Source organism: Staurois parvus, unplaced genomic scaffold (genome assembly GCF_062004578.1).
Source record: "Staurois parvus isolate SC_StPar_1 unplaced genomic scaffold, SC_StPar_1.0 ptg000185l, whole genome shotgun sequence".
In the NCBI taxonomy this organism is placed as follows: domain Eukaryota; kingdom Metazoa; phylum Chordata; class Amphibia; order Anura; family Ranidae; genus Staurois; species Staurois parvus.
In genome coordinates, this window is record NW_028317981.1 from 380,897 (window position 1) to 402,496 (window position 21,600).

Consider the following 21,600-nt stretch of genomic DNA (forward strand, 5'->3'; position numbering starts at 1 on the left):
TGCTCTAACCCCTGGCTTGCCTGACCTCTCTTTTGGATGCCACTCATTGGATCTAACCTTCCGTTACTGACCCGGCGAGTGACCCGACTATTCTCTGCCTGCTGCCTTGTACCGCGCTGTCTCCACGGTTACCGACTCGGCCTGTCTGACGACACTTCTGCTCAGCCATCCATCCATCCTGCTCGGACCCATCCGCCTTTTCACATCAGGCTCTCATTCTGCAGATACCTCTGCCGGATCCCTCTACTACGGGTGGGTGTACTCAGGGGCTGCGACCTGGTCTCTGTCTGCTCCAAGTCCATCCCCACCATCGGGCCTTGGTGAACAAGCAGATTGGCACTTAGACTCCGCGCTCCGAGGAATCCTATTCCGTGGGTTGCTAGAGGTACCTCCAGGCGGTACATTACAGTACCATATGGCCATGACAGAGCCTGGAAGAGGACCATTCCCACTGGAGGACATATGCCAGCACCTGGCGACTCTGACCCAAGCTGTCAAAACGCTGCAGGAGGGATACACACATCTGGAGAACCGCATCCAGACGCTAGCCTCACCGGCCACTACATCTCAGAGTTCGGCTACTCCTGCCCCGGCCGGGGAATCTTAGGGGCCACCCACTGGAACAATAGCCACGTTGCCTCCTCCTGAACCCCGCGTTCCGTTGCCAGATTGTTTCAGCGGGGATCGAGCAAGATTCAGGGCCTTCCGGATCGCGTGTTTACTGTACTTTAGCCTGCAGCCGCGTACATTTTCCACGGAATCAGTTAAGGTGGGATTCATCGTGTCTCTGCTCCAGGCTGAACCCCAGGGCTGGGCTCACCGACTGATGGAAACCCACAATTCCCACCTGGAGACAGTAACTGATTTCTTTGATGCAATGGCAGTGTTGTATGATGACCCGCAGCGGGCAGCCTCCGCAGACACAGCCCTGTACTCTCTCAGACAAGGCCGCCGGGCAGCGGAGGAGTATGCTTCGGAATTCAGACGATGGATGGGGGATACTCGGTGGAACGACGCTGAATTACGCCACCAGTTCCGCATAGGGCTGTCCGAGGATCTTAAGGATGAATTAGCTTGGGTAGGCCTACCCGATTCCTTGGAAGACCTCATTACCTTAGCCATCCAAATTGACTGCAGACTGCGGGAACACAGATTTGAGAGGATCGGCCAGGGTCAGAGAGCTACATGGGCACCCCCTCGGGTCTCAGTCCAACCTCTGCTGGGAGGAGACCGGATCTCAGAGTCTGAGGAGGCCCCCGAACCTATGCAGCTGGGATTGCCTTGGCCATCATTGTTGGCCGAGGAACGCCAGAGAAGTTATAAGACTTCATGGAGTTCCTGAAGATATTGTTTCAGACCGGGGAGTCCAGTTTACCTCGAAGTTCTGGAAGGCGTTATGCGAGGTGTTGGGAATCAGATTGTCCCTCTCTTCCGCCTACCACCCACAGACAAATGGGCAGACGGAGAGGACAAACCAGACATTGGAGCAATACTTGAGATGCCACACATCCTTCCTGCAGGACGATTGGCTGGCACTCTTGCCACTGGCCGAATTCGCGTATAACAACTCGAATCATTCAGCTACGGGGCAATCCCCATTTTTTGCAAACTATGGATTCCATCCCACATTTCTGCACGATCTGATTACTGAAAGCCCAGTTCCTGACACTCAAAGCCTGCTGAATTTTTTTTCTGCCAACAACAAGGTGCTTCAAGAAGACATTGCAAAAGCCCAGGAGGACAACAAGAAGGCCTTCCAACAGGAAGAGAAGGGGGGAAACTAGTATTGCAACCTGGGGATCAGGTCTGGCTAGCAACAACAAATTTGAAAATGTCTTGCCCGTCGAGAAAGCTAGGGCCGAAGTTTATGGGTCCATTCCGGGCGAGACGAATGATCAACAACATTGCATATGAACTCACTCTTCCGGAAACTTTTAAGATTCACCCAGTTTTCCACGTGTCACTACTGAAGCCAGCTACACCAGACCCCTTCCCGGATCGGAGGTCCAGACCCCCGGAAGCAATAGCCATTGATGATCAAGAAGAATTTGAGGTGGAAGCAATCTTGGATTGCCGGAAGAGGGGTGGCCAGACACAGTTCCTGATCAAATGGAAGCGTTATGGCCCTGAGGAGAACTCATGGGAATCAGCCCAAAATGTTCATGCCCCCAGACTTGTCCGGGAGTTTTATCGCAGCCACCCACGGAGGAGAGATCAGTTTGGCACCCGGAGGTTGCCCGTGGGGGGGGCAATGTCAGGAGCTGCCGCGGCGTGTGGCTCGGCACAGACGCAGTGTGCAGACTCGCACTGGTGTACGGGCACTAGGTCCTGGCCGGCCGCGCCGGAAATCGCGCATGCGCACTCGGGACCGCGGGTGCGCACCTGGCACCAATGACAGCACAGGTCGCGGTATTTGAATCCGCTCTGCACTGACACTGGTTGCCGTATGGTCTCTTCTGTTTGTTCCTGTATCTGTGCTGATTGATCGTTGCTGACCCGGATTGTTCCTGACTTTGCTGTAGTCTCCTGCTCTGACCCCTGGCTTGCCTGACCTCTCTTTTGGATGCCCCTCATTAGATCTGACCTTCCGTTACTGACCCGGCAAGTGACCCGACTATTCTCTGCCTGCTGCCATGTACTGCGCTGTCTGCACTTTTACCGACTCGGCCTGTCTGACCACGCTTCTGCTCTGCCATCCATCCGTCCTGCTCGGACCCATCCGCCTCTTCACATCAGGCTCTCCTCCTGCAGATACCTCTGGCGGATCCCTCTACCATGGGTGGGTGTACTCAGGGGCCGCAACCTGGTCCTGGCCCTGGTGAACAAGCAGACTGGGACTTAGACTCCGCGCTCTGGGGAATCCTATTACGTGGGTTGCTAGAGGTACCGCCAGGCGGTACATTACAGCCACTGGTATAGTATCTTTTGTGCTGATCCTTATGGGAGATCTCAGAAAGCCATAAGCAGGGACTGGACTTCTCCAGAAATTGGGCTTACAGAAACCAATAAAGGATCCTCCTAGGGCAAAGAAGCTCACCACAGGAGCCGAAGGTATGGCATATAGTGTAGTATTTATTTTTTTTTAAAGCTTAAAAGCAATCCACGTGGATACATTCATTCATGTATGTGTAAAATCATACCAAGATCCCCGCCACTCCGAGCACCGGTCGCGGCGGCGTGACATCACCAAGTGAGGCTCCTTCCAACGCGTTTCGTGCACATGCACATCCTTGGATACGACCACTAGCTAACGTCATACACAGACTCCATTTCTATAGCCTGCAAAGCCATTTTGTTGAAGTCTAAAGACCAGGCAGTGTTCACTGTCAAGATTGAATAGCAGGAGCCATGATTCTATGAAGACAACACACCGGGAATGGACATTTAATGTTAATAATATCAATATAAAAGGAGGAGATCGCTCTTCAAAAGAGAAAAAACATTCTAGAGGGGAATTCACATATAGAATATCCACAATGAAAGATCATTTATCAGATGAAAAAAAATTATATAAAACACAATATATCTACTGTGTACAAATATTCCATATATCCAGTGTGAAAGGTGATTTCTGGTATCCAAAGGATATATAAAAACGATGCAAAAAAGCCAATGCTTAAAACGGCATAATAATGCAGAAAAGTCAAATTGTGGATAAACAAGGGTTATGGGCATCTATAAATATATTGGCCCCATAAAAAAGGGGAATATAGAAACAGATCAAATTAAACAAAAAATCATGCAATTTAAATCAGAGACACATCAAGTTTTGGTGAGGTATATGTCCATTTTATCAGGTCCATATCACAGTGATATTGTCTGCTCACTATATTCACTTAAGCACTTTATGATTGAATTGGAGATTTAATATTTAGCGCTGCACTTTTATTTGTATCTGTTCATATAAATTGCTTTGATCCACAATCAGTGCATACATATCTTCTGTGAAAAACCGCTCCAAAAAAATCAAGGGGAGTATTTAAATTTGCTGTTTCCTCCTGAATTCCGGGTTGGGCAGTGAATGAGGGAAGTACGGGTGCTGCAGAATTTGTGGTTTGCCAAATGGGATTTGCAAGCACATCCGGAAGGACACTAAGGGGCTCTACGGGCCTATGTGTGAATTCTTGGTGGCTGTGGGACACTACTTGTGCTTGCCACCGCACCAGCTTGTACTGCACTTATGGGGCCCGCCACGTCACCAAGTGATACTGCAGTACTGGTATGTGAAAGACCAGGATGTACTAGGATGCTGGTGCTCACCAGTTCACAAAAAGGTAGAGCGGCACTATTACTAGCACTCTGTTGCATATGAGAGTCCTCATGCGATTGTAGCATCTCAGCAACCTGGGAATGGGATCGGGTACGCCTGATCTTCTCCATTGTCTGAGTTATCTGTAAGGGTGCCGCTGCTGTCTACAGGTTTGCATTCTGAGCTGGATTCTGTCAGTGAGTCTTCCCCTTCGCTCTCACCTGACATGCTCAGAATCCTGTAGGCCTCTTCACTAATGTACCTTTTGTTGGACATTTTTGACCACTAAATTTATAGGTGCCTAGTGCGACTCACGGCAAAAAGAGCACCTGGTTGTCAGGGACTGCTTGAACAGCTACAAAAAATTTACTGGCAAGTGCTAACAGAGATCAGGCCCGATTCTGCAAACACTGCAGTTTTGTGTGCAATGTATCAAGTGACAGTGACCTACTGACACTGCACTTGCTGAGGGAGAAGGGGGGGTAAGCATAGGGGCTAAACGCAGCTGCTGGCAGGTGCCGGGGCTGATCCCGCTACGCTGCGTTTTTGGGGACGCTATACTAATGGTAACGCTGGTATAGTGTTAATCTGATCAAAGATATTGATCCGTTCAGACACTATAGTATCAATAGAGGTTTATTGTGTATGTGAGCGTGTTCCTGGCAATCAAGGGGTTAAATGTGATTACTGGTGTACTAACGGGCAATCTGACGCTATCTGGGAGGGGCATTAACTGACGTTATCTGAAGTCGCCAGCAACACTAATACAGTAATCAGCAAAAAATCTGTACACTGTACTAATGACACTGGTGACAGGACAGTGAAGGGTTAACTGGGGGGGCGATCAAGGGGTTAAATGTGTCCTACAGTGTTCTAACTGTGTAAGTGTAGTGCTTTTACTCACTTCTGTGTTGATTCATCTCTCACTGGGACGGAATGTGCCCAGAAAGAGAAGATTTCATCACTTCCTGTACCTGTGTAACTGTCAACACAGGACCAGATAGGACAGGGATCGCTCATCGGACTTGGACCGGACATCCCTGGCCTAAATCAGATGATTGATCCCTTGTGGATCAAATCACAGCACCCGCGGGTTGGCTGACCAGCCTCATGTGATCCAACAAATCCTTCTACATAAGTTGTACCTGTTTATCTTTAGCACTCTCTCCTCTGCAGCCTTCTTAAACACACAGATAAAAAGACTTTCTCAGCTCCAAGCGGCAGGGGGTGGGGATTGGATGTCACACACTGCACAGAATAGTGGGGAGAGCTCAGTGTAATTTGAGTGGATGGAAAGGAAGCACCCTCTACACACTTATAGAGAAACACAGACAGCAGAGGATGTCAGTCACTTGCTTTGTGCTGGAGGGGAGGTGGGGCTGACTCCTGAGATAGTCTGGTGTCAACATAACAAGTTAGAAGTGACTAATACAGATAGCAGAGGAAGGAGACAGAAGGAGAGATGACACTGGGTGCTTGGTTTTGAGGTACGCACTATAGAAGGATTTGCTTTGTTCAAGTTTCATTTCAGAGGTTTACAGCCACTTTTAGGAGGATACACAAATGGTTGGTAATTGATTATATTTAGTGATTTAAAGGCAAGTTTGTCTTTATTAAATTTTGTATCAAAATAAACAGTATATAGCAAGTAAATAATGATAACAGAGACAAGGAAATGGGCATACAGAAAAAAGAAAAAATTAATACAGATATGACTATGATCCATGAGGATGAAGGAAAATGAGTCCAAATAACATCAGGATGTGGGGATCAATAACATAAATAAATAAATCACGGAGATAGGCAAAACCATAGATACTGGGGGAGGCATCCCCAGACAAGATGTATGCAGCAAAATGAGATAACGCCATATAACCAAGAATATATACCCAAACAGAGAAGAAAAAAAAAAGGAAGGAGACGAGAGAAAGAGAAGAGAAGAAAAAAAAAGGGGGGGGGAGGGACATCAGTAGTTAAGCTAGTGAACGAAAGAGGGTTGGGAGACATACACAGCAATAAGCAAAGGCATGGTGGACCCCACCGACCGAACCTCAATACGGTCCGCAGGGCCACACCAGTGAACATACTAGAATGGAAAAGAAATGGGGAGGGGGGGGGACAGGGCTCCACTCCGTTAAGGCACGACAGGGGAACACAAATCTCGGAGAAACGAGGAGGAGGAGAAATGGAGCCAGACCGACCACAACAGCTTGTGTTTGTCATAGGTATCATTGGCGAATGCCAGCATTTCCTCCATACTCATGGTATCGTTAAGCACAGAGACCGACAGCGGAATAGGAGGGGGAGTGGACGTTTTCCAAAAGAGCGGTATCAATTGGCAGATAGAAGGAAGCGCAGCAAATTTTTCCCCTGCGCAGCCAGCGAACCTGGTAATTTAGAAAGGAGGGCAATTTCCGGCGAAGGGGCCAAGGACTCACCATAGATCTTATAATATACAGCAAAGACCTGTCACCAGAAAGGTTGTATTGGGTCACAATCCCACCAGATATGGAGCTGTGTACCAACAGCTTTAGTACAGCACCAGCAGAGATTAGTTGTGGAAGGAAATATTTTGTGTAAGGTGAGGGGATCCCTGTACCATCGAGAGAGGAGCTTAAAGTTCTTTTCTTTTGAATAACAAGAAATAGATGATTTATGAGTGAAGTGGAATGACATGGACCACTCTTCTGCCGATATATCCCTACCTAGGTCTCGAGCCCATGCCTTGGTGTAGGGAGGGAGTTCAGAATTAAGAGCATTGTGTAACACTTTATAAAGGGAGGCTAGGATATGTCTTGGCAATTCAGAGAGGGAGCACAGCTGCTCAAACTCAGTGAGTGGACGATGCGTTTAGGAGGAAGCATATAGGTGTTTGCAAAATGAGGATAGATGTAAAGTGGTCAACCAATCCCTAGGCCCACCCTGAAGGAGCGGAAGACCCGATTGAGGGCAAATAAAGTCTCGAGCCGTGGCCCATAAGGCACGTGTAAAGAAACAAATGGTAGAAGAGCCCAACGCTTGAGGAAGAGCAGGGTTATCAAATAGGGGTGATAAGGGAATAGGATCGGAAGATAAGTGAGCAACGATGCCCCTTTGATACCACAATCTTAGTACAGCCATAGTCAATGGGGACAGGCCGGGAAAACGCTGGTGGTCCCGGCTATAACCCCACGGGCCTGGAGGTCAACCGGAGACAAATCTTGTTCAATCATACAAGAGGCTTTATGGAAGGGTCTGGGAAACCATTCAAGCATCCGGGCTAGCAATGTAGCTCTATTATATAGCTCAAAGTCTGGTAAACCCACTCCGCCTCCAGATTTTGGATAAGTACCCTGTATTTTAGCCTTGAGAAACTTTGGTGCCAAATAAATATAATCAAAAGAGAACGTAGGGAAAGGAAGAAACTCTTATGGACAATGATCGGCAGTCTGGAAAACGTATAGTAACTTAGGTAAGGTATCCATTTTGAGGGTGTTGATACGGCCGAACCAGGGTAGAGCCAAAACGCCCCATGAAGCCAGATCCTTTCAGATACAAGAAAGCAAGGGTAAGTAATTAAAGGAATACAGAGCAGAAAGGTCGGCAGGAATCATAATCCCCAAATACGTAATAGCCTTTGGTCGCCATTGAAAAGAGAAATTGGAGCGTACGTTCGCCAACACATGGGCAGGCAAAGATATATTCATGGCCTCCGTTTTAGAGATATTAAGTTTGAAGTTACTGAAGAGACCAAATCTGCGGAATTCATGGAAAAGACTGGGGAGTGAAATAAGTGGTTGTTGGACGTAAACTTAAAAGATCACCTGTGTATAGAGACAGTTTGTGATGTGCAGAGGGAGTGTGGATGCCTTAAATTGAGTCATTCGCTCGAATGGCTCTCGTGAAATGTTCCATTACTAAAACAAAAAGAAGAGGCGAAAGGGGACAACCCTGTCTAGTCCCATTTGAAATGGGAAAGGCTGAAGAGACCATACCATTCACCAGGACAGACTCTGAAGGATGGGAATAGAGGAACATAATCTGAGCGAGGCACCGTGAACCTAAACCAATCTGTTCTAAGGTAAGACGTAGAAAACGTCAGTCAACGTGATCGAACGCCTTCTCAGCGTCAAATGAAAGGAGGCAAGCTTTTACGCTATGTTGTTTAATATAGGAGATAAGATGGATTGTTTTAGCAGTATTATTCCTAGCTTCGCGACCTGGGACAAAGCCGACCTGGTCATGGTGAATCAGAGTTGGTAGAAAAGGGGAGAGGCGGAGCGCCAGAAGCTTAGCAAAAAGCTTAACATCTAAATTAAGTAGAGAGATTAGGCGGTAGCTTCCGGAAAGAGAAGGGTCTTTACCCAGCTTAGGGATAACCGAAATGTTGGCGGACAAAAAAGCTGATGAAGGCATGTTCAGATCATCGATGATATTAAAAGCTTGGGCCAAAAGTGGGGCCAGTGGGACAACAAAGGTTTTGTAAAAACGCGGAGTAAACCCATCCGGACCCGGACACTTACCAGTTTTCAGGGCCTTGATCGCCCAGAGAACTTCCATAGTCGAAAAGGGCTCCTCTAGGTCAAATGCATCCTGGGCATCTAGAACAGGCAATGCTGTCTCCGAAATGTATTGGGCCTGAATAGAGAAAGCGATAGGAGCATCAGGATGGACCAAAGGTAGATTATAAAGGTGAGAATATTAACGCTCAAACGCTGATGAAATTCCCCAATTGTGGTAGATTTTAGCATTGTCAGGCGCCTTGATGTGCTGGATCGGACGACGGGACGGGCGGGGGTGGAGTACACACGCCAGATGTTGGCCACATTTATTCGGTAGGGAGTAGTGAGTGTTGCAAGCTTTGTCTCGTGCAACAAGAGAGGAAGAATCTAAAACTTGGAGTAAATCTCTGCAAGCATTAGCTAAGTCCACTGCAAGTCTCGGGTCCAACGTGCTTTTGTGAAAAGATTCCAGTCGCGCAATGAGGGAAAATAAGTGGCGCATCTCCGTCATTTGAGCCTTTTTTAAACGAGAGTAATGTTTAATAAGAACCCCTCTAAGAACACATTTGAGAGGGCTGGTTGTGTCCAAGGAGTAATCAAGAACAAAGTGTTGAATAGTCTGTTCGACCTCTGCGACACACAAAATATCCATGAGCAGAGTATCGTTCAAGCGCCAAGAAAAGTGACGCAAAGATGATGGTCGGTCTTGAATCGTAAGGTAGATTGGGGCATGGTCAGACCATAAGAAATGACCGAGAGATTACGAAGTCGGACAATCTAAAAACGACTGACACAAAGAAATAGTCAATATGACTGTATGACGTGTGAGCTGCAGAATAATAACTTTAGTCTCGTTCCCAGGGGTGTTGGATATGCCAAACATCCACTAAGTGTAACTCTTGCTAGCGTGACTTAATATGGGATAAGACCAATGAAGGGAGAGAAGATTTACCTGCGGAAGTGTTCAAGTCTGGAGATAGAGCTATGTTAAAGTCCCCTCCGACAATGAAACAGGGACCCCCAAAATCAGACAGCTTAGAGAGGACCGTTGCAAGAAATGTGGCCTGATCTTGATTGGGAGTGTACACGTTCGCCACCATAAAAACAAAATCTTGGAACTTCAGTTTGAGGAAGAGGTAGCGCCCAGCTAGATCTATTAGTGAGTCCAAGACCTCCGGGCCAAAGGTATGATGAAAAGCCACCGACACCCCCCTAGACCTGTCCTGCGGATTAGTGCTATGATACCACTGATTGTAATAACGATTGTGGAGGACTGGGATACCATCAGAGCGAAAATGAGTCTCCTGAAGGAGCAAGATCTGCAATCCATGCCTGTGGAAATGATAGAGCATCTGGCCCCTTTTCTCCGGTGTTAAAGCTCCTACAATAATAGAGGAAAATTTAAGCGGAGTCATATTTATCTATGGAGGAATAAATGGGAAGAAAGTGCGTCTCCGACAGCGCTTCACTAAACTTCCCCTGACCCTCGAGAAAAAGGAGAAGGAAAAAAAAAAATCCTAAGAAAGGGAGAGCAGAAAAAGGATGAAAATGAGAAGGAAAAACTAATAGACAGCCAAGCTGTCCAAAAAACATACAGTGTAATATTATACAGTACACTGAAGTCCTAGGTGGGGAACATCAAAGGCGCACGTATCTGATCCCAACCCAGGCCTCCCACAGGCAAACAATAACTTCAGGGAAGGTCACCCTCAAGTGAGGACGACCCCCCTCATAAAACATAGTCAATGAACCCTCAAACAGGTATGAAAAAAAACAAGTCCCCCCTCTTGCAAAGAGACATAAACATAAGCATAACCTGACACTAACATGGTGTAAATGAGGTAAGTAGTGGAAGGGCCCAGGTAACGGATCTGGACCCCGACTACACTAGGGTATTTCCTTTAGACTCCCGCTTCCCTGTCCGAGCACCAATCATTTTTGCATCAAGTATTTTGAGTAAAACTGAAGATTTTGTAATTTGTTATATTATTAACCTTACTTTCATGTAGTGAGCTAAACAAATGTTCTATAACATTCAGTTTTGTCAAAATGATGGAAATTGTTCTTGTGTTCACTGAGATATTGATTGCAATCTTAATTATCTAAAGGGGTGTACTGATCACTGTATATAGATAGGGCTTTTTTTCCTCAGAAAATAGGTGCAGGAACTCAACCATGACCCCCAAAAACCCCCCAACCCACACACCCTTCAAATTGCATCAAATAGTTTCACTAACAGTGGGAAAATCTTAAAGGGGCATTAAATACAAGAAGTGCACGATTTACAAAGTGCAGAGTTTGGGGTGCACTAGACACACAGTACAGAGTTCAGGCTTCTTCCACAGCTGCCCACCTCTGCACCCCCATCCGCATCTCTCTTACATCCCTCTTCAGCTCTGATCACTGCATGCAACCCCTCCACCTCCACTGTCCCCATCTTCTCCTCCCCTCCTTAAAAGCTCCACCATCTTCCACAAGTCTTACATTTGCTGCATTAGTGTCACTAAACCCACAACAGTAAAATCAGTCTGTATAGGCAGTAAAACATTCTTGTTATACTCACTGTGGAACCTAAGGGGTTAATCCTTGTGTAATCCATTGTGTAAAAAGGCTGCTTGATCTTGACTTTTCTGATCCTCCCCTTCTTCCAGTGCCCCGTCTTATCTCCTGATAAGACATTTTGTGTGGAGTCACTCTGCTCAGTTTGCTGTGTATTGCTAGAGAGGTTTTTTTTTCTCTTGGGAGAGTGCATGTCATCAGCACAGGGCAAATCAGCACTGTCAACAGCAAAATGAAAACTCCTCCTACAAGCTTTACCATGTGCTCTGCTGGACACTGGTAGAAGTCACAAGACTTCTCTAACTGGTGATAATAAGAGGTATTTAGCAGTTTATATTTACTAAAATAATTGCATTTCTGTGTACTGTCAAAAACCAGATATAGTGAAAGCAGGGTCCTGGGTTTAGTAACACTTTAAGCTGAAGCACCCAGCTGGCTTTAGTACCTCTCCACACATTGTAGGTGGCTCTTCCTCTCTCACTGCAGGGAGATCATTTATTGGGGATGACCGCATCCGCACTGCACCCCGGGCAGCTGCATCTCCCTTGTCCCCATTCTGCACTCAGTGGGAGCCGCTCAGGAGATCAGATCTGTGGGGACCATTGGGAGACAAGCTGTCACTTGTAAACACAAAAGCCGGACTGAGCATGGAGCAGAGGGCCTGAGCTAGAGGTGATGGAACTAAGTTCCAGCAGAAAAAAAAAACCCTGTGTATATGTATGCGTGTGTTGGTTCTGGCCAGATCAGTGGATTGCTTTAAAAAAAGGCCTGGATTCTTTCTTAGATGCACAGAATATAACTGGATACTATCATTTATAGGTAAAGTTGATCCAGGGAATATCCGATTTGCCTCTCGGGGATCAGGAAGGAATTTTTTTCCCTGCAGGAGCAAATTGGATCATGCTTTGCTGGATTTTTTGCCTTCCTCTGGATCAACTGTGGGTATAGGATTACAACTTTTTTTTTTTTAATGGTTGATCTGGATGGACTTTTCTATTTTTTCAGCAAGACTAAGTATGTAAATGTGTGTTTGTAATTTTTTTTAAAAAAATTTTCTCTATTACAAACAAACACACTGTGTGTGTTATTGTGTTTGCATTTGTAGATTTTACAATAAACTGTTGCATGTTCTAATTTCTTAGAAGACGACGTAGAAAACTTTGACGTGAACAGCCTTCCATCTGATACACTAAGGAACATTGAGGCGGATAGTTTCTGGTCAATCAGCAAACTATTAGACGGCATTCAGGTAAGGTAGAGTTCAGGTTGTCCACAAAGCTTTTTTTCTCCCTGTACACTCTTGAATCCTAGTGCATTTGGGCGATGTCTTCATTCCACATATTGTATCTTTTAGGTTTTATAGTCTACCCTAATGTATTATACGAGGGGCATTCAAGTCAAACTGGGACTTTTGAGTTTTTAAAGTAAAAGAACAAATTTCAAGGAGTAGAAACTGCATTTTTTTTTCATCATTTATACACTTATCCCAGCGTTTAATGCCTGGAAAGCTTGAGCATAGAAAGATTTGTCAGTATGCCTGAACCTTCTTAGGACAGCCTGCTTCACTTCATCATCAGTGCTGAAATGCTGATTTCTCTCGTGCACTTTCACGAAAGGTTGTGCGTCGATTATCCAGGATCAGGTGTTCCACATGCTGAATGTTCAGCTCTTTCAGCGTTACCTATAATGCTACCACCTCCCCCTCACTCCCCCTCTCTGTTGGGGTCCCTCAAGGCTCTGTCCTCGTGCCCCTTCTCTTCTCCATCTACACCTCCTCCCTTGGCCAACTCATACACTCTCACGGCTTCAACTACCACCTCTATGCCGACGACACACAAATCTATCTCTCAACCCCCCACCTCACCCCCTCGGTCTCCGCCCGAATCGCACACCTACTGAGCGACATATCAGACTGGATGTCGCTCCACTTCCTTAAACTGAACCTCTCCAAAACCGAGTTTCTTGTCTTCCCCCCAGCCCGGACACCACCCCCCATTGACTTCTCCGTCACATCCAACAACGCCACCATCAAACCCGCCCCACAGGCCAGAGTACTTGGTGTCATTCTGGACTCCAACCTATCCTTCCTGCCCCAAGTCCAATCTTTAACAAACTCGTGCAGAGTCCACCTCCACAACATCGCCAAAATACGCACGTTCCTAACCCCAGAAACCACTAAACCGCTCATCCACTCCATCATATCACGACTCGACTACTGCAACTCCCTCCTCACTGGCCTGCCTTGCCGCTGGCTGTCCCTGCTTCAGTCGATCCTGAATACGGCTGCCAGACTCATTTACCTTTCCAACCACTCCATCTCCGTCACCCCCCTCTGCCAATCCCTCCACTGGCTTCCGATTGCGCAACGGATCAAATTCAAAATCCTAACACTGACGTACAAAGCTGTCCACCATACTGCCCCGTACTACATCACTGATCTAATATGCAAGTACCGCCCAGCACGCACACTCCGCTCCTCACTTAATGACCTTCTCTCTAGTTCCCTGGTCTCCTCCTCCCATGCCCGCCTCCAGGACTTCTCCAGGGTGTCACCCATCCTCTGGAACTCCCTGCCCCAACCCATCAGATTATCACCTACTCTCCTCTCCTTTAGGCACACTTTGAAAACCCATCTCTTCAGGGAAGCCTACCCCACCCCCTGCTAACCTGCCGACCTCCTCCACTCTTCCTACCACTCCGTCCCCCACAGCTATCTCCTCCTGTACCACTATCCCCTCCCTCCTAGATTGTAAGCTCGAAAGAGCAGGGCCCTTGATCCCCTCATGTTTTGCATTGTATTGGTATTGTTCTGTCACATGTTCTGTCCCCCTTTGTAATGTACAGTGCTGAGCGAACCATTGGCGCTTTATAAATACTGTATAATAATAATGTTCACAGTAATGACTGTTGTGGGCTGGGAACCACCACGGCTGAGATCATCACTGACTGGCGTATGACCATCTTTGAAACGTTTGCACTATTCAAATTAGGGATGAACAGATATATTTGCTGCTGAAAATTATCGGAAGAAAATAGGGTTGTTAACGTTTTGCTGATAGAAAAGAAAAAGTGCCGATAATGGCCAAAATGGTGTCCCATTAGACTATGGTCTCCTCCTTTGGTGCCATCTTGTGGGAAAAAAGTTTAACTAAAAATTCACTAAGAAAACACTATATACTCAACATTAGCAAAAAACCTTCTCACACTAATATTTATTTTTTTTAAAAAAAAACTATGTATGTGTGTGTATATGTATAATATTGCTCAAAACAATTAAAGGAACACTTTTAATCAGAGTATAGCATCACGTCAATTAAACTCCTGGGATATTGATCTGGTCAGTTAAGTAGCAGAGGGGGTTATTAATCAGTTTCAGTTGCTTTGGTGTTAATGAAATGGATTGGCAACAATGAGACGACCCCCAAAACAGGAATGGTTTTATGGATGGAGGCCACTGACATTTTCCCTACTTTTTTTTCTGACTGTTTTTCACTAATTTTGCATTTGCCTAGGGTCCGTGTCACTACTGGTAGCATGAGACAATACATGTACCCTACAGGGGTTGCACAGGCAGTCCAGCTCCTCTAGGATGGCACATCGATATGTGCCACTTCCAGAAGGTTTGCTGTGTCTCCCAGCACAGTCTCAAGATCATGGAGGAGATTCCGAGATACAGGCAATTTACTCTAGGATAGCTGGACAGGGCCATAGAAGGTCCTTAACCCATCAGCAGGACCGGTATTCTGCTCCTTTGTGCGAAGAACAGGATGAGCACTGCCAGAGCCCTACAAAATGACCTCCAGCGGGCCACTGGTGTGAATGTCTCTGACCAAACAATCAGGAACAGACTGCATGAGGGTGGCCTGAGGGCCCTATGTCCTCTAGTGGGCCCTTGCTCACTGACTGGCACCATAGAGCATTTGCCTTTGAACACCAGAATTGGCAGGTCCGCCACTGGCACCCTGTGCAATGAAATTTCAGCAAAATGGACTAGCCTGCTGCATCATTTATTCACATTGATGCTCAAGGTGTCTTTGAATTCAGTCCTCCGTATGATCATAATTTTCATTTCCATCCAACGATGGGCATCCTTTTGTTCCTAACACATTACCCAGTCCATACCAGTATAGATATCTAGCATGATATTTTTCCCCATTGAAACCGGATGTGTTTTCAAAGTGTACCTATATATATATATATATATATATATATACACACACACACACACACACACACACACTGTATCATATCAAAAAGACAAACAACGAAACCAGCGCTCCAATCTTCATGCAGACTAACAGAAATTCAGAATGTCAGACGAAGAGGTGCTGCCCTTCAAAGATCGGGAAATCTGAACACTGGTGAAAAAAAGCAGACAAGGGCGCACTCTCATCGTCGTGCATTACCGTGGTACACCACGTCTATTATATAGACAAATGGATGTATACTTACAAACCAACAAAGATTAAAAGTAGAATATGTGGTCCACAATGACAGTCAACACAATGCTATGCCCTTAATAGGGATAAGTTGACGCGTTTCGGGAGATGAACCCCCTCCCTCAGAGCTAAAAGTATGCCTGCTGGTCCCAAGCTTATATACCAACGAATGTCAAAAAGAGGGTGAAAAGGCCCTCCCACCCAATCCCAATGGCCCAATCCCAAAGAACTACCCAAAAAAAAAAATTTGTATATTTAAATATATGCATGAATAAACGCACAAAGCAGCCAACAAAAAATAAATAAAATGCATACAATATATAGCAACAAATAAAATGCATACAGTATACACAGAGACCACATGGGTCACCAACCACAATACTTGTAAACAAATTGTTCATAAAATGTACTGGAAGTGTACTCACATGTACTCTCAAGGAGAGTTAGCATGACACTTGATGGACGGTCACTATCCCAAATAAAACTGCCCCCAGTTAAAGACCGCAAGGATGCTGTAATGCAATGAATGATAGGCAATGTATATGCATTACTATATTGGTGAATAATCTTCGTTTGTTTGTGAGTATACATCCATTTGTCTGTATAATAAACACGTAGTGTACCACGGTAATGGACGATGAGAGTGCACACTGTATCATATATATCGCTTGTCTAGGTGGAACGCACACAGATTAGAATGTCCAGTTTTTGTGTGTTACTTTCAGTATGTTATTTTACATTACTGGATTGTATTTTTTAAATTCATGATATTAATTAAAAAGTCGAATATAGTACAATTATATAAAAAAAATGTTTTGTTTTTTTTAAACTGTCCATTTCAGTTTTGGTTTTTGGCCAAGTGCATCCTGAATTTTCGGTTTCCGTCCAGAATGTTTTACTGCAGCTGAACATCTCATCTATACACAGTGCTTGTATGCTTGTATTCTTTAGATATCCATGGGTTTTTCACCTTCGTTCACAAGAAATTTCATCACCACATGCTGTTCCATGCACGCACTAACACTGTTTTCGTCCCTCTTGATTAAAGGTCTCTGGACTGGCCCTCGACCTGTGTGTTATTTATCAGTAATAGGACAAACTTGCCACTTACTACTGCGTATAGTACCGCCAGGCTAGCATCCTTTTTATAACTGTAAAATTAAAAGTCCTGGTTTGACTTGAACGCCCCTTGTACATATTTTCTTTCTGGGCAATTAGGGTTTTAATTTGGTATCAAATTTCTTTTTGTGGTTTTTTTTTTTTTTTTTTGTAAATGGTAAAAAAAATCCTACTAATACAGGACATAGGAGTGTTTATTCATAGACCATTGGGTATGCTCCACTTCCAGATGATTGGACACTGGCAAATAGTAAAGCTTGAGTTAACCCTGCATAAACCCTCCCACTCAAAGCATTGACGGTCTACCTCTGCTGAGAGTATATCTTCAGTGTTACTATAAAAAAAAAAATCTTTTAGCAAGATTATATCCAGCTGCTGAGCTTTGGTGCTCTACAGATGCAGCATGAATCTTGATCAGTCTCTAGGAACATCTGTTTTTAAAGGGGCTGCACCAGGGCACTGGGGGGAAGAATATGGATTTTCTATAAGCTGCTGCCATGTGCACTGGATGCCATGGAAAGCACTCACCTTGGCAGGTGATATGATTGCATCAATTTTCTCACAGAGGTGGTCTGTAATATTTTGACACTGAGGGGAAGAACCAGAACCCTCTGGTGACAGGGCTGGGGTATTGTAAAGCTCCAAAACTAGCCAAATCCTTTCCACTATATCCTCATGTTAAAGAAGAATTTACAAGGACTGGCTTTTACTCAGACAAGTTGTTTGTGCTTCCCAAGTGGTTCATACAACAATATCCAATGGATGACCTTCACCGTAAGAAGTGCATTGTCCCGACTGTGGACCCTGCATGTCTTATCTAAATAATATGTTTGTGGTTCCAGTAGATAATATACCAGTGCTTAAGAACCCTGCAGGCAAATAATTTGGTTCCTTCTTTAAGGCATCCTTCTCTTTGGCGAGTGTGGCTATGCAACCCTTTGCTTACGTGATGGTTTTCCAGGCCTTATTGATTTGGGTAAAGTGCATGGCTAAGGAACCTAATACTCTTAAGATAATTTCTTTGGCTGTACAGCAGTTGGAGCACTTTACCAAAGTATTATGCTTTTGTGTGGATGAGTTGGAAGATTTTCTCTGACAGCTCTTTTGACTGGACCTTATGTTAGTTCATATTCCACGTGCTATGGCTGAAATGGTGAAGAGCTCCCTTGCAAAAAGCAGCTGAAATGTACAGTGCGGAAAATATTTATTTGATCCCGTGCAGATTTTGTAAGTTTGCCCACTTACAAAGAAATGAAGGGTCTGTCATTTTTTTCATAGGTGTGCTTGAAATGATAGAGACAGAATATCAACCAAATATACTGAAAAAAACACAATACAAATATTATGAATTGAGTTGCAATTCAGTGAGTAGAATAAGTATTTGATCCCCAAGTAAAACATGACTTAGTACTTGGTGGAGAAACCCTTGTTGGGAAGCACAGAAATAAGACGTTTCTTGTAGTTGGTTACCAGGTTTACGCACAGTTCAGGATGTATATTGGTCCACTCTTCTTTACAAAATCATTTCTAAATCCTTAAGGTTTCTTGGCTGTTGCTTGGCAATTCAAAGTTTCAGCTTCCTCCATAAATGTTCTATAGGATTATGGTCTGGAGACTGGTAAGGCCACTCCATGACCTTAATGTGCTTTTTCTTGAGCTACACTTTTGTTGCATTGACGGTATGTTTTGGGTCATTGCTGCTGGAAGACCCATCTACAACCCATATTCAGTGTTCTGGCTGAGGGAAGAAGGTTCTCATCCAAGATTTTACAATATATGGCCCTGTCCTTCAGCCCCACAATGCAGCAAAGTAGGCCTGTACTTTTACCAGAGAATTAGTCCCAAAGCATAATGTTTCCACCACCATGCTTCACTGTAGGGATGGTGTTCTTAGGGTCATAGTCAGCATTCCTCTTCCTCAAAACATGGCTAGTCGAGTTAATGCTAAAGAGCTCAATTTTGGTCACATCTGACCACAGCACTTTCTCCCAATCCTTCTCTGAATCATTCAGATGTTCATTGGCAAACTCCTTGCAGGTGTTGCAGAATTCCAATCCATGGTGGTGTATTGTGTTATCAATGGTCTGTTTGGTGACTGTGGTCCCAACTGCCTTGCGATCATTCATAATCTTCTCCCGTGTTGTTCTGGGCTAATACCTCACTTTTCTCATGATCATCCTTACCCCATAAGGCGAAATCTTGCATGAAGCTCCAGACCGAGGGCAATTGATAATTACTTTGTATTTCTTCAATTTGCAAATAATTGCTCCAACAGTTGTCTCCTTCTCATCCAATCTTCTTGATGATGGTCTTGTAGCCAATTCCAGCTTTGTGCAGGTCTTCAATCTTGTTCCTGATGCTCTTTGACAGCTGTTTGGTCTTGCCCATGATGGTGAATGGAAGAAAGAGATACTGTGGATAGGTGTCCTCTTCTTCTTTTTTTTTTTTTTTTTTTTTTTTTTTTTAATATACAGATATCGCGTTGTCGTTAGGAGCACCTTCTTAAACTGACAGGACTAATTTGTGTACCACATGAGCACATAGCCAGTCTATGGGAGCCAGAATTATTGTTGGTAGGGAATCAAATGCTTATTTTACTCACTGAACTGCAACTCAATTTATACCATTTGTATCATGATAAAAATTACAGACCCTTCATTTCTTTGTAAGTGGGCAAACAAAATCTGCAGGGAATCAAATAATTTTCCCCACTGTATGCCCAACCAGGTTGAATGCTTATTCGGCATTTCCCTGGATACATTTATCCAGAAGACTGCAGGAGAGAACAGCACTCTTACATCTAAAGAAGCAACAAAGGGCATTGGAGCAAAAGCTGTCTGGGACCAAAAATAGTTTCTTTTGTCCCTTTCAGAATTCAGGGTCGAAGCAGAAGACCAGGAATTTCCAGGCCTGTCAAGTCTGACAGCAAGCTCTTTTTCTAATGAAGGAATACTCCCCCATTTCAAGTGGGGTAACCTCTGCCGGCCAATTCTAGGTTCCAAACATTATGTCCAGGAGCTGCAGTTTCGCGCCTTACCTCTTCCGCAGTTCATACTGTTTAAACATGTCTGCTGCATCCAAACAAAAAAACAGCCATGTTTGCTCCACTGGACCTGTTGCTTCGTCAAGAAGTTATTTCCCCTGTTCCTGATCCAAAAAATGAGGGAAAATGTCTGTGCGTCTTATGGAGCGAATATGGAGCAGCTGGCCCGGTATTTCCCCCCCCCATCACCATCTCCATATTAGAATACCAGGCTGGCCACTTGGCTCTACTGTGCAGAAGAACCTGCTCCTTGGTCCAGCGGTGTCCTGCTTTCACCAACTGTCTTCTTTCCCTGGTGTCGGTATCTTCAGTGTGGGCCACCCGGCTGTGACAGCTTGCGGCTTCACAGCCAGGTGCCCATTGCGAATGCCTGAGAAGCGCTGCACTTTGTGAATGGCTCTGTAGTCTTCTGGAACCTGTCACGTGTCCCACAAGACTATGGGGAAGGAGGGGGGGACACAACAGAAGTGGGAGCGGGTACCTGTCAAATTCGGGTGATCTCTGTGCCCTGAGATCAGGTGTGAGGTTGCCCACCACACTATCGCAGTCCCATTATTTATATCACAAAAATTTTTTAAAAACCCTCTTCGCAAATACATTGGGGTATCTACTTTCCAAAAATGGTTCATTTGGGGGGGTTGTTTTGTACTAACCTGGTATTTCTCCAAAGACATGCTGGTAGGTTAATTGTATCCTGTCTAAATTGGCCCTAATATGTGTATGTATGAATGTGAGTTAGGGACCTTAGATTGTACACCCCTTGAGGGTTAGGGACTGATGTGAATGTTCAATATGTGTAAAGCGCTGTGTAAATTGACAGCGCTATATAAGTACCTGAAATAAATAAATAAATTTCATGGCCTGCAAAACTGTGATAGTCTGAAAGTGTAATGAGGAAAAAAGCCCTTTAAAAGTTTGAAGGTGCTTATTGGATTTCGGGAAAATTCATTTTCCAAAAACATGTAGCAAAAAATAAAAATTTCCATGCATGCAACATGCCTCTTAGCAAATACCTTGGGGTGTCTACTTTCCAAAAAGGGGTAATTTGGGGGGTGTTTGAACTGTCCTGGCATTTTATGTCGAACATTAGAAGCTTTTGCCATACATCACTCTTCTAACCACTTGAAAATCAAAACTTTTTATGACACTTTTTGTTTACATGAAAAAAATATGTATTTTTTACTAGAAAATTACTTTGAATCCTCAAACAAAATATTTATTTAGTGCAGAGGGGTTGCTTTAACTTTGTTAATTTTTCTTTTAAATTATTTTTGCTTTTTTTATTTTTACACTGTCTTTTTCTTTTTCTTTATTTTTTTTATCACTTTGTTATCACAGGGAATGTAAATATCCCCTGTGATAGCAATAGGCAGTGACAGGTACTCTTGTCTGAGAATTCTGGGGCCTATTAGACTCTAGATCTATCCTGTACCCTTAAAGCATCTGGTCATACCAAGATTGGTGTGTTCAAATGCTTTCCCAATTAAATTTGGCGCTGTTTATATCTGGAGAAACCAAAGTGATGAAATGCTCATAGCTTCTGGTCTCTTAGACCATAGAGATGATTGGAACTGTTTCCACCCAATGGGGCAGGAGAGCCTGAGACAGCTGTGGAAGGGAGCCAGTAAGGAGTCTCCGGCTGCTTGCAAAAGCAATCCAATGACTAACGATCGCCGGCTGAAAAAAATACCAGGATGATGCTTGCAGATA

At 44.7% G+C, this 21,600-nt stretch overlaps 1 protein-coding gene across 3 annotated transcripts in view; it reads left to right on the forward strand.

Moving 5' to 3' along the window:
* The window catches only part of TBC1D22B (TBC1 domain family member 22B), a 275,367-nt gene that overhangs the window by 164,680 nt on the left and 89,087 nt on the right, over positions 1–21,600 (forward strand). For all 3 annotated transcript variants that reach the window (XM_089677368.1, XM_089677369.1, XM_089677370.1), the window contains one exon: positions 12,432–12,538. In XM_089677368.1, the coding sequence (XP_089533494.1) occupies positions 12,432–12,538 (107 nt within the window). The remainder of the gene's footprint in view (positions 1–12,431; positions 12,539–21,600) is intronic.